Source organism: Neoarius graeffei, chromosome 9 (assembly GCF_027579695.1).
Source record: "Neoarius graeffei isolate fNeoGra1 chromosome 9, fNeoGra1.pri, whole genome shotgun sequence".
NCBI classification, from domain to species: Eukaryota; Metazoa; Chordata; class Actinopteri; order Siluriformes; family Ariidae; genus Neoarius; species Neoarius graeffei.
The window spans coordinates 57,651,643-57,671,557 of record NC_083577.1 but is presented as its reverse complement, the minus strand read 5'-3'; the positions used below and the strand labels follow the sequence as shown (position 1 = coordinate 57,671,557).

The 19,915-nt window shown below is 41.6% G+C and overlaps 1 protein-coding gene across 2 annotated transcripts in view; it reads left to right on the top strand.

The window, feature by feature from the left end:
- Nucleotides 1-1,117: 1,117 nt before the first annotated feature.
- LOC132891281 (piggyBac transposable element-derived protein 4-like) overlaps nt 1,118-19,915 on the top strand; it is a 28,996-nt gene continuing 10,198 nt past the window's right edge. The window contains exons 1-3 of one of the 2 annotated variants that reach the window (XR_009655299.1): nt 1,335-1,423; nt 17,793-17,895; nt 19,284-19,387. Coding sequence is in view for 1 of the 2 variants with exons in the window: in XM_060928774.1 (XP_060784757.1) it covers nt 1,299-1,423 (125 nt within the window). In the remaining variant the exon portion in view is untranslated. Of the gene's footprint in view, nt 1,424-17,792; nt 17,896-19,283; nt 19,388-19,915 lie in introns of both variants that reach the window. The other variant, XM_060928774.1, reaches the window with a different exon arrangement.

Here is a 19,915-nt window from a genome sequence, read left to right as displayed (position 1 = left end):
TAACATTGCCATGTTTTTGTTTTACCAATGGCAGTTTAACATTGCCATGCTTGGAATATTTCAGTAGCCTCAAGTTCTCTCTAACTTGGTGTAAATTAAGCATATTTTCAGTTTTTATATATTGTACAGTATATGTGTTCATTGGAGCCAGCAGCACCTTACCTTTTTTCCAACTTGTTAAGCCAAGTTGCACTGACTACAAAACCTTGTGTAACTTTGTGTGTATATAGCTAAATAACTAAAGCCTTTTGTGTTCATTGACATGCTTGTAATACTTTAAATTTCCTTTTAAGGCATGGCTTTCTGTAGGAATTCTTGGGAAAAAAAACTGCAGAATTTATTTAGACTTATTTGTTGTTAAAATGGTGCAATTCCATATAAAAAAAACACATAATTAAGCTGCACACGTTTGTTTGATGGTTATGCTTTTCATCTTTTTCAAAACTTAAATAAACACTTGTTTTGGATTTATATCCTGCCACTTTAATTGCATTCTTTAGAATTGAAGAAATTAGAATATGTTTATAATTAAGAATTTGTGTCTACTTATTATAGAATACTGGAATAATATGAGAAAATAAATGAGTAATGTAATATTAATTGATTGTGATGTTTTGCTTTGAAGGCTTCACAATGAATCTTCCTTAGTTTTAGCCTGGCAAGCCAGACTAAATGTGAATATTTGCCACTCGTAGGCAAAAATATTTTTGGCCGCTAGGCGGGTGGGTCTAGTTTACTAGGCTACCTTAGTTTGCCACCTTTAACTTGTTCAGTGTTGCCACCTAGTGGAGAGAAGAGATATTGTCTATATTGATATCTGAATTTACCAGGCAAAAACAAGTTCGGCCAATTGATTTGCTACCTAGGTCAATTTACTTCAGTCCTGTGGACATTTACGGTCCGTGTAGACATAACGGGGAAAATTGCCCCCCCTGAAAAAAAAATTCAGGAGCCGCCACTGCGTGATACTCTTTTTTTTTTCTGGTGTGGCCACGACACGCTTGTGTAATGCCTGTATAATAAGTAAAGAGAAACGGTAGCGCTTCAGCCCACACTCCAGACCAGAGGGGGCAGTAACGCGACCGCCAGGCAATCCAAAAGAAGAAGCAAGAAGAAAACGAAGCGAAGAAGAAGAAAGTAGACCAAGAGAGAGGATACTGAGGTCACTATGTGTGACCGCACATCTGCAGTGTTGTCACTGTTCGTCGCGGCAGTGGTTCCGTTCCATACCTCCCATTCCTTTACACGTGGTGTCTGTTTGGTTCGGAGACGACCTTGTTGTTGTTTTCGAGTAGAAAATGGAGACGTGTACGCGTGAAGGCGTGTTGGAGACGCTTTATAACAGCGACGACGAGACTTCGAGTGAAGAATACTCCAATGAAGATAGCTTTGATGCCTCTGAAGAGGAGGCGTTAGAGGACGTGTAAGTAGTCTGTAATATCTACACTTATGATTGCACACCTGCATAGGCAAGGCAAGTTTATGTAGGTTAACAGTATCAAGAAATGCCATCATAATGTGTTTGACTAGTGTTAAGGAAAGTGATACCCAATATTGTTCTGACATTTGGAAATATTGGAAGAACCAATTGTATGTATCTTTAATCTGATTTCTTTTTTAATGTGGGTGGGTGTATGCAGAGGTGGGTAGAGTAGCCAAAAATTGTACTCAAGTAAGAGTATTATTACTTTAGAATAATATTACTCAAGTAAAAAGTAGTCGTCCAATTAATTACTTAAGAGTAAAAAGTCTCATCTCATTATCTCTAGCCGCTTTATCCTGTTCTACAGGGTCTCAGGCAAGCTGGAGCCTATCCCAGCTGACTACGGGCGAAAGGTGGGGTACACCCTGGATGAGTCACCAGGTCATCACAGGGCTGACACATAGACACAGACAACCATTCACACTCACATTCACACCTACGGTCAATTTAGAGTCACCAGTTAACCTAACCTGCATGTCTTTGGACTGTGGGGGAAACCGGAGCACCTGGAGGAAACCCACGCGGACACGGGGAGAACATGCAAACTCCGCACAGAAAGGTCCTCGCCGGCCACGGGGCTCGAACCCGGACCTTGTTGCTGTGAGGCGACAGCGCTAACCACTACACCACCGTGCCGCCCCAGAGTAAAAAGTACTAAGTGAAAAAACTACTCAAGTACTGAGTAACTGCTGAGTAACTTTGTTTATTGATCAGGATGTCATAACAGGCAGAGATTTCATATATATTTCACACATATAAACTGTGTGTGTGTAGTTCTGTGTATTAACAATAACAAGAAGCTCAAGGCAGTCTGCACATAAACCAAAACACTGTGTGTGCGTGCGTGCATGTTCACTCCATGAAGTGACTGTTCAGCTTTAACAGCAGCTGGCTCTCAATTTTGCACTGTGAAGCTGTGACCTTTTAGCCGTGAACAGGTGAAAACAATAATAAATTAAATATTAATTAATTAAATCTTTACAAAGTAACAGAATAACAAAACAATGGGTAGAGGTTACAAAGAAAAAGAAGAAAAAGGCAGTCTGCACATCAACCATAACACTGTGTGTGTGTGTGCGCGCGCGCGCGTGTTCACTCCATGAAGTGACTGTTCAGCTTTAACAGCAGCTGAACATCACACGTAATATCTCCTCGTACGAAAAAGACTGGAAATAATCCTGTAAGATGCGATCAACGATGTTAATCCTTTCATCTCCCAAAAAGTTGTTTACTGGCTCCATCTCGCAGAGGAGTTAGCAAGTAACAAGAAAAAGGTTGCTAACTAGCTGCCAGCGCCCAGCTTGGCTGGGTGGTGGTGGGGATTGCTAGCAAGCGGTCAAGCTAACAAGCTAATGCCCTTCCTTTTGTGAACAAGCACTTGTAGACAAATAATAAAACAAATCTCACAGGAAAAAAAAACACCTAAAGTCTTCAAAAATCCCTCTAATCCACAACAAATACAGTAGCTTGAAAAATGGAGATTTCACAAACGATATGTTAGGCGTTTTGCTATTTAGTAAGTTTTCACCAGTCTTCCATTCCCAGTTTTTGACCAGAGCCGTGTACAACTGTAACGCTATTGAGGAGCTGACATTAGGCGAGCAACCTTATTTTCATGAGCATTTTTTGGTTTCACATCAATAAAAAGTGATTGTTAGGAAGATTTTTTGTAGTTTTATTTTTTGGTTCTCTGGTGTGTGTGTTATCTTGCCGTCTGAGGCCGCAGTGCGTCAATACATTTCCACAAGACAATGTATTTTACAGTTATTTATGATGTTACAACAGGGCTAACGTCTGCCTACGAAGACAGCCAAAAGCACACAGTCTACTTACCGCAATGTGTTTCCTCAAATTCAACGTTGAGTTTTTATAAGCTGAAACATCCACTTGTTTGGGGAGACACATGTGACACCGCATAACATAACTATTATTTTTTGTTGTTTGGAGAGTGAACATGGTTTGTATGTGTGGCCAGGGGTGTGCCTCTTCAGCTTGATGAGAAACGCTGGCCATTGTCTCTGCCATTTTTCTTCTGCTTCCGTGCTCTTTTCCACCTGGACTGCTCTTGCCGCGGGAATTTTGTGTGCAGGCGCACGCGGCAGCTTGGCTCTGTTTGATTGGCGAAATGGAGATAAGCCAAAGCTCAGTCCCCCCAGGATTTCACGGGCCTTTTTTGTTATTGTTGCGGGCTAAAATGTCTGATGTTGTGGGGTGGGGGGGTTTCAAAAAAATTGCGATGAAAGTTGCGGTGTTTTTTAGGTTTTTGTTGCGATTACATTGCGGGAGGAAGTGAAAGTTGCGAGAAATTGTTGCGATTTTCTCTTTTTGTGATTAAAATTGAGTGATATGTTAAATATTAAGTTATTACTGAAAAACTATTGATTAAAAAAAACAAAGACACTGAGAAATGGTCCTATAAACAACTTTACCAATATAAAAGATTACCAGGATGACAAAAATGCAGAAAAATAGGCTTTACTTATCCAAATGCACCTGTTGGTTCAAAAGTTAAAGTGCACAGAACCTCACAGCACAACATGAAGTTACCTTAAAATATAATATAAATGCCTCAGCTTTCATGTAAGAAAAAAAAACTGTTAGTACTAGTACTGTGTGCAGGCAGTCTCTCCTGAAGACTAAATTAAACAATAATTATAAACTAATAAAATAAATGGCTCAGGCTTCATAGAAGAAAAAAAACAATTTGAACAGAATCTCACAGTATGATGCTGAAGCTGCCAAACAATGGAAAATAAAATACCATTTTGGCAAAAATGTTGGCATCCATTAATTTCTTGTATTAAGTAAAAAAATAATGTCAAGTGCACACAGTCCTTCACTGTAAACATAACACACTTTCAGTAACAGAATTTAAGCCTATATAAACACTGACTCACACATGCAGTGTTGCCAGATACTGCTGATTGTTTTCCAGCCCAAAATATGTTCAAAACCCGCCAAAATGCACTTGAAACCCCCCAACTGAGCGGGAAACCGCCCAATCTGGCAACACTGGTAGTAAGGCGGAAGGTAGCTTGTCGACGTCACCTCAAGACGACGCCAAAGATTGGTCAAATTTGCGGGAAAGTTGCGGTGATTGGATATAATTGCAACACCGCCCTGAATTCATTGGTTGAATTTGCGTTGAAGTTGCAAATTGCAACATCGTGAAATCCTGGAGGCTCTGATAGCTCCTCCCACTATGGCTCTGGCTGCTCCATTTGATCGGTGAGATGCTGTCATGTGACAGAGCCTCTGCTGGAAGTCTCGACAAAACATAAATAAACAGACCACGCATCGCACGGATCAATAAAAATGAAGTAGCGAGTAATGAGCAGAATATAGCCCAATGTAACGGAGTAAAAGTACTGCTTGTTCTTCACAAATATACTCAAGTAAAAGTAAAAAGTATGCTGCATTAAAACTACTCTTACAAGTACAATTCATCCAAAAAGTTACTCAAGTAGGCAGCACGGTGGTGTAGTGGTTCACGCTGTCGCCTCACAGCAAGAAGGTCTGGGTTCGAGCCCCGTGGCCGGCGAGGGCCTTTCTGTGCGGAGTTTGCATGTTCTCCCCGTGTCCGCGTGGGTTTCCTCCGGGTGCTCCGGTTTCCCCCACAGTCCAAAGACATGCAGGTTAGGTTAACTGGTGACTCTAAATTTACCGTAGGTGTGAATGTGAGTGTGAATGGTTGTCTGTGTCTTTGTGTCAGCCCTGTGATGACCTGGCGACTTGTCCAGGGTGTACCCCGCCTTTCGCCCGTAGTCAGCTGGGATAGGCTCCAGCTTGCCTGCGACCCTGTGGAACAGGATAAAGCGGCTAGAGATAATGAGATGGGATAATGAGATGAGAGCGCATTTCATACACAGTGGCAGTTCAATGTGCTTTACAGAGGTAAAGGCAAAACAGTAAACAATAGAAAATAAAATTACATAAAATAAAGGGGGAAGAAGAGAGAAAAAAATAAGAATTAAACAATAGTAGAAATAAAATACTAAAATGAAGTAAAAGTTCAGTAAAAAACAGCAGAATAAAATAGAATAAAAGTTAAGTAAAGTTTAAAACATGTAAAGATGATATTTATCAGTTAGCAGAAAGCATCTGAGAACAGCTTGGTCTTTAATCTAGATTTGAAGCTGCCTACAGCAGGAGCATTTTTGATGTCCTCTGGCAGTTGGTTCCATAGCTGTACTGCACAGTAGCTAAAAGCTGCTTCACCACACTTTGTTTTAACAACAGGTTTTACCAGTAAATTTTGCTGCTGCGATCTGGTAGATCTGATTGGGTTAGGCTGCTGCAACATATCAGAGAGGTAATTGGGCCCTGTACTGTACCATTTAGGGTGTATTCACACCTACGTTGTTTGGTCCGGACCAAACGAACCAAATTTCCCTTGGTCCGGACCTTTTGGGTTGGTCTGAATACAAACCACCGAACTCTGGTCTGGACCAAACAAGCGGACCGAGACCGAGCTGCAAGGTCGGACTCGGTCCGGACCAAAGGAACTCTGGTGCGGACCTTTTGGAGGTGTGAAAGCAGACCGGACCTAATCTGACAGTTTTGCTTTTTTGTACCTCGGGAGCTTCCGTCGTTTGTCGAGCATTATGGGAAACAGAGTCTTGACACTCCACCGCAAAGTGCAAACACTGTTTCGGTTATCAAGGGAACCTTACAACAGTCGTTCAGTCATTCAGACCAGTGGTAGGCTAGACTACAGAGTACAAAAAATAAGTAGGGGGTAAACGTGGGTCGAGGAAGAAACCTGTACCCTTGTGGATATATGGGCAGATGTCCACATATCTGAGCTTTTGGAGAGAACACACAAAAATGCCGACGTGTTTGCTGTATTCAGTGAGAAAATGAAGGAGAAGGGGTTCACGCGCTCCCCAGAACAATGTCGGCTAAAAGTGAAGAAACTCCGTCAGACCTACATTAAAATCAGGGACATTCTTTCAAAAAGTGGCAGTACTAGCGACGCAAAAAAGAAATTCATCTATTACGATGGATAAGGTGAATATCCCGACACATACCTCCTCCGTCTTGCGTGAAGAGCCAGAACTGTCACAACATGATGTGCGCTCATCAGCGCTATCCTCCGTAGCCGCCTTGCCCTTTGAAGTCGTCGTTGATAAATTACTTGTACAACAGCATAGTAATCGCACAATTGTGAAAACAGTAAAAACTGGAAAAAACATATAGCTTTGATGACATTAAAAAGAATAACAGCACGGAAAGCCTCCATGACTACTTTTGAACTTAACGCTTTGTGCGCGTGTCGTCTCTGACCAATAGCTGAACGACCTCAGGGCGCGTGGCTTTGTTGACAGATTTTGGTCCGCTTACTAAAATGTACAGTGTGAAAGCGAACCGCACCAAAATGAAAAAATAAAAAAAACATTTGGTTCGGACCAAAGCAAGTGAACTATCGAACTATCCTGGTCTGAATACACCCTTAGAGATTTGTACACCAGCAGCAATGCTGCCACTGTCGCCACAGGCTTGCTCATTGGGGATAGATTAGGGATAAAATTAGCTCATGTTTTAAGTCGTTCAAATTCTGTAAAGCTGCTTTGCGACAAGTTTTATTGTTAAAAGCGCTATACAAATAAACTTGACTTGACTTTAAAGTCAATTCTGTAGCTTACTGGAAGCCAGTGAAGGGACCTTAGAATTGGAGTAATGTGCTCTGTTCTTTTTGTTTGTGTGAGAACCCTAGCCTCTGCATTTTGAGGCCAAGTTTACATTAGACCGTATCTGTCTCGTTTTCTTCACGGATGCACTGTCCGTTTACATTAAAATGCCTGGAAACGCTGGGAAACGGGAATCCGCCAGGATCCACGTATTCAATCCAGATCGTGTCTGATCCGGTGCTGTGTAAACATTGAGAATACGCAGATACGCTGTGCTGAGCTCTAGCTGGCGTCGTCATTGGACAACGTCACTGTGACATCCACCTTCCTGATTCGCTGGCGTTGGTCATGTGACGCGACTGCTGAAAAATGGCGCGGACTTCCGCCTTGTATCACCTTTCATTAAAGAGTATAAAAGTATGCAAATACTGATGCAAATACTGCCCATTGTGTAGTTATGATGGTTTTTAGGCTTGCCATCCTTCCACTTGCAAGTGGTAAGTGACTTGCGCACAGCGGCTCAGTCCCGAATCACTGCTCGTGCACTTCACTCGCGTGCTCTGTGAGCTGCGCAGGGCCGGAGTGCGCACCCTCCAGAGGGCACTCGCTGTTCAGGGCGGAGTGATTTGGAGCGCAGCTGCTGAGGAGGAAGCGATGAGCCGCACTGACACATTTCAACTTGCGTGCCGAATTTAGTCATGTGATTAGCGTATCCGTGTATTGGCGTTGCTGTGTGCACGCTAATCGTTTTTAAAAACGTTAATCTGTTGATCCGCTGATACGGTCTAATGTAAACCCCGCCTGAATCACCTGAAGTCATTTGATGGTCTTTTCACAGGCCTGCCAAAAAAGGCCATTGCAGTAGAGATGAAGACATGTATAAGTTTTTCCAGATCATTTTTTGACATAAGTCCTCTTAGTTTGGAAATGTTTTTTAGGTGATAAAATGCCGATTTAGTGATTGCTTTCATGTGACTGTCAAAGTTTAACGCGCTGTCAATGAAAACACCAAGATTTTTAACCATATCTTTTGTTTTAATCCCCCTTTTTTTAACCATATCTTTTGTTTTAATCCCCTTTGTGTCAAGACTGTAAAAGTTAAGTGAAGTTTAAAACATGTTAACATGCATAATACTGTTAGCATGCGTTTCCATATGTTTTCCCAATAACTAATATTAGCTTGCCTGCTTTTGTTGTGGAAACTCTCAAAACTTAAACTCTCCCAAGCAAAAATGATTCAAAGTCAAAGAGGTTGCAGAAAAGTTTCGACCTTTATTAAATCATTTAGCACAGGCCGAGTTCGGTCTGTAGAGTGAACCGACTCAAAATCACAAAGTTCTCATTTTATACAGTTTCAAAATAACACAGGGTATACACATAATCTCATTGGTTAACATGCCACGTCATACCACTTCAACATTTTTTATTGGGCGGTACATCTCATATTTTGTATCAACCAAACCAAATTTTCAAGTATGAACGGTCCATTCAGAAAGAATCAAAACATATGATAAGAAGTGATACGTCGTGAACAACACAGCATTCAGAGCGTACAATACATGATTCAAAATGACTGGAGCCAAATCAGTACAAGCTTAAGATTGATACAGGTTGCAGGTGCAGAATGAGCACAACACTCGATAGAGTACAATCGTGGCCTTGGCCAGTCTAACATAGGATTAAAAAAAAATGATGCACATTGCATCTGTGGAGTTTGTGCTGGAACAATACCAGGGTTTTCCACTTTTCAAAAATAAAAGGGTAGTAGCAGGGGTTTGGGGGCTGCCTAGGCCCTCTTGAACCTGACGGACTTTGGGCTTTTTTTTTTACAGTGAAACTGGCCAATAAATGGATAGGAAATGCTAAATCATTGTTAAAATCCATCCATTCATTATCTGTAGCTGCTTATCCTGTTCTACAGGGTTGCAGGCAAGCTGAAGCCTATCCCAGCTGACTATGGGTGAGAGGTGGGGTACACCCTGGACAAGTTGCCAGGTCATCACAGGGCTGACACAGAGACAAACAACCATTCACATTCACACCTACAGTCAATTTAGAGTCACCAATTAACCTAACCTGCATGTCTTTGGACTGTGGGGGAGACCGGAGCACCCGGAGGAAACCCACGCGGACACGGGGAGAACATGCAAACTCCGCACAGAAAGGTCCTTGCCGGCCGCTGGGCTCGAACCCAGGACCTTCTTGCTGTGAGGCGACAGTGCTAACCACTACACCACTGTGCCACTCCCATTGTTAAAATCATTTTACAAAAAATTAACACATTCTTACTGTACATATCATCTGATGGACGATGGCCAAAGATAGAACTTTTGATACAAGGTGTTTTATTGGGTCCGGTTTCCCAAAGTAGCAGCAGATATTTAACACAAAATAAATTATAATAATAAAATAAAAGTTCAAGTAATTATTAAAAAAAATACTTTGTCTACAAAACAGAATACTATGTTTGCACCGCCTGATTACATGACTGCTACATAACAGACAGTGCCTATGACCCAACTAATCCACCTCCCTTCAGAGGGCTAGATATAGTGGCCTGTCCCCACCCACTGGAAGATCCCAATTACTTTTCTATTACCAACATCGCATAAACCATACATCACAATTTCAGGTCTAAGTGCATGCCGATAATCTCTATAATTCATAAACAAAATACCCAATTACAATAAATGCATACATTTTTTTACAACACACATAACAGGGTTTCCCATACATAGACCATTGTGTGGCGCAGCACCACACAATGGATTCCTATCGCCACACAATTAGACTCGCGATTTTGAAAAAAAAAAAATTCCGTTGCGTTCTGTTCATTCATAGTGCTATTTCTTCTCGTTCGTGCGCGCGTGCACACACCCACAGAGAGAGACGGAGAGGCGTGTCCACAGGCCTGCCGTTGCGCATATACCCGGACTGCAAGTAGGCCTGTTAGGCTAATTAAAAATAACGCAGCCTTCCCGATTCGCCTTCCGACCCCTTATTTTAAAAGGTAGCCTACGTCGTGCTCGTGATGAGCTTTATCATAGCCTTCTTGGCTTACAGGAAACGGACATCCCTGAGTCAGGCTATAAACCAATTTTGATCCATACAGTAGCAGCTTGACGCGAGGAACCGGCCTTATTGCATTATCCCGTTTATCCTGCTTCAGCATTCATGCAAGTTATTAATAATGGCTTGACATTCACAATAAATAAGGATTTCCCACTAGCCTAAATAAAATGTTGTTATACTCGCGGGGATGCCTAATTGATGCTATCTGAAGCATAAAATCTGAATATTTTAAGAAACATCTTTATTAGCTTTATTGGCGAAGTAGAATTGTGAGCGGGATTTCTCGGGATTTCTCATAGGGTAAGCACATAGAAATTCGGTATTCCTTTGTATATATTTTTGATGTAATGGAAGTTTTTAGCGCTTTGATGATGAAGAAAATGTACTTTTTTTATCCATAGATTAAAACAGACCTCAGGAACAGGCTCCTAGGGGAACACCTAGCAGCCTGCTTACGAATCTCCATAAATGGTCCCGAACCCAATGACTTCCCTTACGATAGGGCACTTGAGTTTTTTTTTCAGGAAGCCATGCAGAATTAAATGTTCTGACAGGGCATGCAGGCTTTGCACCAATCAGGGTAATGCTTTTTCATTATTGTTAGTTGCCTTGGTGTTACCTTAAGTGGTTTCTTACATCTAATTATGATATTTTATTATTATTTTGTTGTTGCATTATACTATTTATTTCATTTTAGTATTGGTTGAGGTAAGTGTTGAGTTCAATATTTAAAATAAAAACCTCCAGCTTGTTTTTTGCAATTTATTCCTTGAATGTCAACTAAAGAATGATTGAAAGATTGCCACCAAAAAGGCAAAAAACTAAACTTTAACTTCAATTTTGGTGAGTAATTTTCATAAATTTAAAAGACAGGTTTTCCACCAACATCAAGCCCAGTAAACTAATGGCCTGCCCTGTAATGTAAAGTTGGGTCGAGGAATGAAACCAGGCAGGGTTCTGGTAAAAATTGTTTTAGCTGTCTTCTCTTAAAGAACTTAAAAGAATTTAGATCGAACTGAATAATCTCAAAATGTTTCTTGTAGCTTTAAAATAGTCTCAGCAGGTGACTCTGAAGAAAAATACTGTGTGTTTGAACACCGCCCGCTGTAAACACTTTGCATACACCCCAATGACCAACTCCACCGACCGCCACGACACCACCGCGCACGATTCCCTCATCGGCACAGTGGAACACCACAAATTGCTACCTGGTCTGTGGGAAACACTGCATAATTAATGTTAATTGGGTGAAACCACTACAATCCATGCATGAGCTGGTGCGCATGCCCGAGACTGGCACTACAAAGCCACCCCGGCCTCCGTAATTCAGGTCCTTTGACCCAGGAACCCGGATGTCCAGCAGTAAACAACCACAGTGAAGCAACGGGAAAATGCAGCTCTCGCCTACACAATCACAGATACGTAAAATAAAAGACCTGAACTTAACTAATGTGTGTGTGCGCGCTGTTATATGATTACTGTAACTGTGTATGGTCAGAAAAGACGATAGATAAGCATAACCGTTGCACAAAAACGCTACAAACAACCTACGTGTGCACCGCAAAGTTATTTAGCTGCTGGCTAGCTGCAGCTTGTAGCTTCCAACGTTACTGTGTGTCAGTATAGTGTAATGTGGTGCGGTGTAGTGTAACTAGGGATGTTAACCGATGACCGTTTGACCGGTGGTTGACCGAATCAATGTCAACCGGTTAATTTTTTTTTGGTTGTCGGTTAAAAAAAAAATCAATCGTTTTGAAGCTGCCGATTTTGGAGCGGAGAACGTGGAATTGTGTGTTGTAAACGCTTGGGGCATGCCATGCGGTGTAAGGACGACAGCTGACAAATCAGAAACACCCATTCAGTCATGTTCCGCCCTCCCGCCCCAGTTAAAGACAGCTGACAAATCAGAAACACCCATTCAGTCATGTCCCGCCCCAGTTGAACACAGCTGCCACTTGGCGAGAGAAAAGTGTGTAGACACAGGCTTTTTAGCTTACAAATTACTATTCTGTTGTTTTTTTTAATTATTATTATTATTAGAAGGTACATTGAGTTTAGTCCTGCCTTGGCCAGTGCATTCTGAAAGTATGTTTCGGTCTGTAGCCAACAATGCATGTTATTGCAGATCATATCTCTCCACACAAACTAAAGGCGCAGATGCCGACTTTTTCACGGCTGAATCGTGCAGATCCGATTTTTTTTTTTTTTTTTTTTTTTTTTTTTTAGGGGGGGCGTTGGAGTGTCTGAATAATTTCATCAGAGTAAATTCTGTATTAAAATTACTAAATGTAACGTGCACAGCTTTCTGATTTACTGTTTTCTTCTCATACTTCCTGTGTTTCATGGACTGTAACGGCATTTGCTTATGTAGTAATTTTAATACAGAATTTACTCTGATGAAATTATTCAGACACTCCAACGCCCCCCCCCCCCCCCCCCCAAAAAAAATCGGATCTGCACGATTCAGCCGTGAAAAAGGCGGCATCTGCCAAAAGGCGTGCCGTTTGCATCCCTGTTTAAACTCATAGGTTAACCGACTTTAACCGGCTAATGAGGCTCGGTGGTCGGTCAAGATTTTTTTTTTAGTTTTCGCCATCCCTAAAGGCCTCTGCATGCTCTTGCGACAAGGCTTTCGCAGATAGCTTTTCGCAGACAGTTGTAATTTATCGTTGAGCGGGGAGTAATAGGCGTGCGCGATGTTATTCACCGCCACAACGCAAGGGGGTGCCAAGTTGCGAAATCGCTAGGAGTAGTTGGTGGGTGTGGTTAGTGGAGTGTTTATCCTCCGGTTACTTATAATGACTAGAACTGGAGTCGTATAGATGTACGTACTTCCTCACTTCCTCGATCAACTGCTCTTCGTGCTGCTCCATCTTCGCTCGTGTTTTTAAAAATGGCGGTCGTGAAAACAAACCAAACCGGGAAAGTAGGGAAGCGGAAGTGCGTGTACAGCGGATGTAGAGTGGACCAATCAGAGCCCTCTTGTCTGCGACGCTGTCTGCGAGGCTTCTGCGGTGGTCACAATTTTTGGGAGGTGCGCGCAGAGCGTCTGCGAAGGTGGGGGGGCTACGCAGACGCTATCTGCGAGGACTGCATTGTCAGCATAAATTGGCCTTTAGTGTAACGCAGGGATAGACCTCAATCTGCAGAGCTCTGTGTCACAATCTGTATGCAGCCGGCCGGATGTTTTTCTATTGCAATCGCATGGCCACTTCAGGTAGCTCCGTTTAATGGTCTTCTGTGTGTTAAATAGTTACAAGATTATAATAAAGTGAATGCTTTATGATTTATTTGGTGTATGCTGGGCGGCACGGTGGTGTAGTGGTTAGCGCTGTCGCCTCACAGCAAGAAGGTCCGGGTTTGAGCCCCGTGGCCGGCGAGGGCCTTTCTGTGCGGAGTTTGCATGTTCTCCCCGTGTCCGCGTGGGTTTCCTCCGGGTGCTCCGGTTTCCCCCACAGTCCAAAGACATGCAGGTTAGGTTAACTGGTGACTCTAAATTGACCGTAGGTGTGAATGTGAGTGTGAATGGTTGTCTGTGTCTATGTGTCAGCCCTGTGATGACCTGGCGACTTGTCCAGGGTGTACCCCGCCTTTCGCCCGTAGTCAGCTGGGATAGGCTCCAGCTTGCCTGCGACCCTGTACGACAGGATAAAGTGGCTAGAGATAATGAGATGAGATGGTGTATGCTGATGAAGTTACGTTTTGTTTTTTGGCCAAGGGAAGGGTGGCGGGCCAGAATTATAACATGGCGGTGTGCCACTTTAAAAGCGCCCATGGAGAACACTGAATACCTGATTCAGAATAACTTGATAAAAATGTATTCCATTAGCCTGCAAAACACTCCAGAATGAACAATTGCTTAATTCAACATGGCCTTGGCTCATTCATTACAACATATGACAACGCTGCAAGCACTGGAATTAGGATAATACACTTTTTGAATAGGCCTGTGATTTAGCAGAAAACAACCATTCAGTATAAGCAATCTCAACATCTTTACTGTATTTCATTGTAATTATGATCATTCATAAATCAATTTATTATTACTTTTAATCGAATCAACTTCATTTACTCTGTACTGAAAATCAACATGACTGGCTTTGAATCGAAATACAATCATCATAAACCACATTACTGCTTATGTGATTGCATCAAGGTGTGTGTGGTTACATATGAATCAAAATACAATCATCATTAACCAAATTATTGCTTGTATGATGACATCAAGGCATGTGCGCATGGTTACATATGTGTGTGGTTACATTTAAGGATATAAAATCACCACACTATAAATGACCATGTACTCTGTGTGTTGGACCATAAATCAGGGAATTCAAGGACATGAAATTAATTATACATTCTTATAGTTGCACAGCAGCACCAGTACACTGAACCCAGCCTGCCTATATTTTGTAACATCTGTTCGAAGTAGCTGTATGCATCTAATTATAAACTCAATAAAAATGTTAGCTTTTTTTTTTCCTGGCTCTTGAATGAGGTATGTGAACTAAAGGCCTCTGCATGCTCTTGCGACAAGGCTTTCGCAGATAGCTTTTCGCAGACAGTTGTAATTTATCGTTGAGCGGGGAGTAATAGGCGTGCGCGATGTTATTCACCGCTACAACGCAAGGGGGCGCGAAGTTGCGAAATCGCTAGGAGTAGTTGGTGGGTGTGGTTAGTGGAGTGTTTATCCTCCGGTTACTTATAATGACTAGAACTGGAGTCGTATAGATGTACGTACTTCCTCACTTCCTCGATCAACCGCTCTTCGTGCTGCTCCATCTTCGCTCGTGTTTTTAAAAATGGCGGTAGTGAAAACAAACCAAACCGGGAAAGTAGGGAAGCGGAAGTGCGTGTACAGCGGATGTAGAGTGGACCAATCAGAGCCCTCTTGTCTGCGACGCTGTCTGCGAGGCTTCTGCGGTGGTCACAATTTTTGGGAGGTGCGCGCAGAGAGTCTGCGAAGGGGGGGCTACGCAGACGCTATCTGCGACACCGTCTGCGAAGACTGCGTTGTCAGCATAAATTGGCCTTAAATTTTCAACATGGTTAAATGCTGTAACAAATGGTACAGATGAAAAAGAGCTTGAAAAACCATTTAAAATGATACCAAGATCAAGTTTATAAGTTGAGTAATACCAAAACACGCCATTTGAGACTTGGGTTAAATGCCATTATTTCTTTTGTCATTGTTTTCCATTGGTATCCAGTGGTTTTGCCCCCAGTGTATTAGTCCCATGGGTTTGTGGTTTAGCCCCCAGCGTTTTAGCCCCATCACTGAATGTAACTAAATTTGATGATAATTTTGCCTTCTAAGACACCAATAACAGAAAGTTATCAGTTTTTAGAGTTAAGGATCAAGGACTATTGCTTGTTTTTATTTAACATCTGATATATGACATGATTGAACATGCTAAAGACAAGAGGAATTCAAACTCACTCCAAATTATTGCCAGAAATTATTCACGTCAAACGGTACTAAAGATGAGAATTCGACATCATGCCAAATTATTACCAGCGAAATCCAGTCAGAAACTTCAGGTTCAAACTTTCCTTTAAAAAAGCTCTGTTCTCTTTAAATCTAGAATGATCAGTCATAGACACGTTTGATCAACTTTATTCACGTTTAAACATGGGGCTAAACTATGTGAAGATGGGGCTAATACACTGAGAGCTAAACCACCAGGTACCGCCCCATGTGATTTAGCCCCAGGTTTAAATGTGGATAAAGTTGATCAAACGTGTGTCTATGATAGTAATGCTTTGTGAACAGTGAGCTTACCTGATCACCACTTCATGTCTTGCATATCTAACGAGGTGGATGTGATGTCAGATGCAACCCAGCAATTAGATGATTGATTGATTGATTGATTGATTATACATAATTTGTAATTATAGCTACGGATTGGTATCAGTCTGTTTTAAATAGTTGATTTGTAATGTCTACATGTAACTCTCTGTTCCATCCAATATTTGCATGATTAGTTTCATTTCATTTTTTATTCTGTGCAGTAGAATGTATTTGTTTATTTATTTGTTATTGCTGATCTGGAACAGTATATGAGGGTTCACATGTCTCTGGGCAACAGGAAATGACTTTACTTTTGTGGACCCTGACCCACATGCTGTCTCCATCTCTATGGCAACCAGAATTGTTCTGTCATTTTGGAATATACAATTTGTTTTCTTCTCTATTGTGCATGTATTGTCCATGTATTTTCTGTTTGGTTGAATTAATAATAATAATAATAATTTTTAAATTTTATATATATATAATTTTATAACACTTATAAAATTATTTTATTATTATAATTTTATTCATAATAATAAAAATTATCTGCAGTAATCTTCCTGAATATATCCATGATGATAAAATGTATTAAGTACTGTACTATATGATTAAAACACAAACACCCCTACAAAAATCAACCACTCGCACACACTTGACACAAACACACACACACATGGCACTTTGCACAGACATGTAAAACCTGTGAAAATGATCCCACATTATCAGTACAGGTGAAATGTCCATCCACAACCTTTAACATGATGATTGGTACAGTTCACTGCTGCACATGTAGGCATTTTTCTTGCAATTTTCTCAACAATTAGATGAATAACATGTCCAGTTTGTGGGGGTTTTTTTCTCAACAATTCTCTACTTTCACATACCCATAATGCCTTGCACCTCAGGAGGTAACCAGGCACCATATTTCTTTACTTAGTCAGATAACCTCAGTCATTTCTTCGACTTCACATGGGGAAAAACGACTTTTGCTGTGCACCAACTTGTTCAAATAACTGTAAAAGGAATCCTGATTTAAAGTGACACGGGTCGATGTGCTGGTTCAGGAGTCATTTAATCCACTCCCCTTTCTGAATTGTTTGAGCTGATGCCCATCCCCATAGCTGGTATGCATCACCTTGTTTCAGTACATTTTATTTCCTAATGCGGGGTGTCCTAACCATGTGCTAGTCTGTTTACAAACCGCTAGGCAGCCAGTTCAGAAAAGTCATGTGAGGTCATGTGCAGGTCAGAGGTCGTGACCACAGAGCCAGAGCAAACATGGCGGATCGCCCAGATCGAATGAAGGCTCCTAAATCGAGACAAAAAATGGTGATTTTAAGGAAGTGTCTGACATTGTCAGAGGCAAAACGCACCAGAAGAGAGAGAGGAAAAAACATGGATACCTACCGATTCCGCCATCTTTGTCGCGACCTTGCTCATTATAATATTATAATGAGGATAAACTTCGGCTGTTTCCGTGCCCAAGTGTAAACATTAGCCCGCAGTGGTTTTTTTCAGCTCATTCTCCTTCACAGGCATGAGGCAGCAGGGAATACAGCATGTGATTCAAGTACCTAGGGGTTATTCCAGCTCCACAGGGTACCATTCCTCTTTTTAATACATCAGCCGGTGTCACTTTAAAGTTTTATAGAATACCTAAAGAAGCTAAGCGTCAAAAAGCGTGGTTAGACAGAATTCGCGGTCAAAATTTTACACCGACAGACAACACACGACTGTGTTCTACACACTTCAGTGGTGGATTAAAGTCTGATGATCCAAGTCACGAAGCCTACAACCCCTCTGTCTTTGTGTTTAGTCATAAAAAGTGCAACAACCGAAAAACAAGGACAAGTCAAAGAACTGAAAAAGACAACTTTATCGAAGGATCAACTTCCAAAACAAAGCACAAACGATGCAGTGTAAGTAAGCTTACATGTACTTCCCCTTTGAGTGTTTATGTAGGTAGATCGAGTATACAGTGGTGTTTGAAAGTCTGTGAACCCTTTAGAATTTTCTATAATTATGCATAAATATGACCTAAAACATCATTAGATTTTCACACAAGTCCTAAAAGTAGATAAAGAGAACCCAGTTAAACAAATGAGACAAAAATATTATACTTGGTCATTTATTTATTGAGGAAAATGATCCAATATTACATATGTGAGTGGCAAAAGTATGTGAACCTCTAGGATTAGCAATTCATCTGAAGGTGAAATTAAAGTCAGGTGTTTTCAATCAATGGGATGACAATCAGGTGTGAGTGGGCACCCTGTTTTATTTAAAGAACAGGGATCTATCAAAGTCTGATCTTCACAACACATGTTTGTGGAAGTGTATCATGGCACGAACAAAGGAGATTTCTGAGGACCTCAGGAAAAGCATTGTTGATGCTCATCAGACTGGAAAAGATTACAAAACCATCTCTAAAGAGTTTGGACTCCACCAATCCACAGTCAGACAGATTGTGTACAAATGAAGGAAATTCAAGACCATTGTTACCCTCCCCAGGAGTGGTGGACCAACAAAGATCACTCCAAGAGCAAGGCATGTAATAGTAGTCGGCAAGGCCACAAAGGACCCGAAGGTAACTTCTAAACAACTGAAGGCCTCTCTCACATTGGCTAATGTTAATGTTCATGAGTCCACCATCAGGAGAACACTGAACAACAATGGTGTGCATGGCAGAGTTGCAAGGAGAAAGCCACTGCTCTCCAAAAAGAACATTGCTGCTCGTCTGCAGTTTGCTAAAGATCACATGGACAAGCCAGAAGGCTATTGGAAAAATGTTTTGTTGACGGATGAGACCAAAATAGAACTTTTTGGTTTAAATGAGAAGCATTATGTTTGGAGAAAGGAAAACACTGCATTCCAGCATAAGAACCTTATCCCATCTGTGAAACATGGTGGTGGTAGTATCATGGTTTGGGCCTGTTTTGCTGCATCTGGGCCAGGATGGCTTGCTATCATTGATGGAACAATGAATTCTGAATTATACCAGCAAATTATAAAGGAAAACGTCAGGACATACTGAAAGCAAAGGTTCACATACTTTTGCCATTCACAGATATGTAATATTGGATCATTATCCTCAATAAGTAAATGACCAAGTATAATATTTTTGTCTCATTTGTTTAACTGAGTTCTCTTTATCTACTTTTAGGGCTTGTGTGAAAATCTGACGATGTTTTAGGTCATATTTATGTTGAAATATTGAAAATTCTAAAGGGTTCACAAACCTTTCAAACACCACTGTAGTATTTTACTCTGTAGTCCTAACAGGAGCTTGTATTTTTTATATTTTCAGGTATCAGGAGAATATAAAGGCCGTCCGAGAAATGTAGTCGATTCATTAGAAGATCATGAAGTTTGGGGAACCTGTAGAACATCAACTCAAAGAACATGATTACTGTAAGCCCCAGATTGATCCTAAGTCACTAGATTTGAATGAAGAGATTCTCCAACAGTTGATTTCCCTGCAGAGCAGAGTCCCTGAACTCGAAGAAGAAAATGAAAGCTGTGTTCAGAGCGTCTTTTACTGGATAACTTGGGTGGGGTTTACATTAGACCGTATCAGCGGATCATCAGATTAACGTTTTTAAAACGATTCGTGTGCACACAGTAACGCCAATACACGATTCGCGTGCACACAGCAACGCCAATACACGGATACGCTCGGCTCCGCAGGCATCCTGCGCTCCAAATCACTCCGCCCTGAACAGCGAGTGCCCTCTGGAGGGTGCGCACTCCGGCCCTGCGCAGCTCACAGGGCGCGCGAGTGAAGCGCACGAGCAGTGATTCGGGACTGAGCCGCTGTGTGTGTGATCCCAGTGCATATCGGGCATGCGCGTCACTTACCACTTGCAAGTGGAAGGATGGCAAGCCTAAAGACAATCATAACTACACAATGGGCAGTATTTGCATCAGTATTTGCAGTAT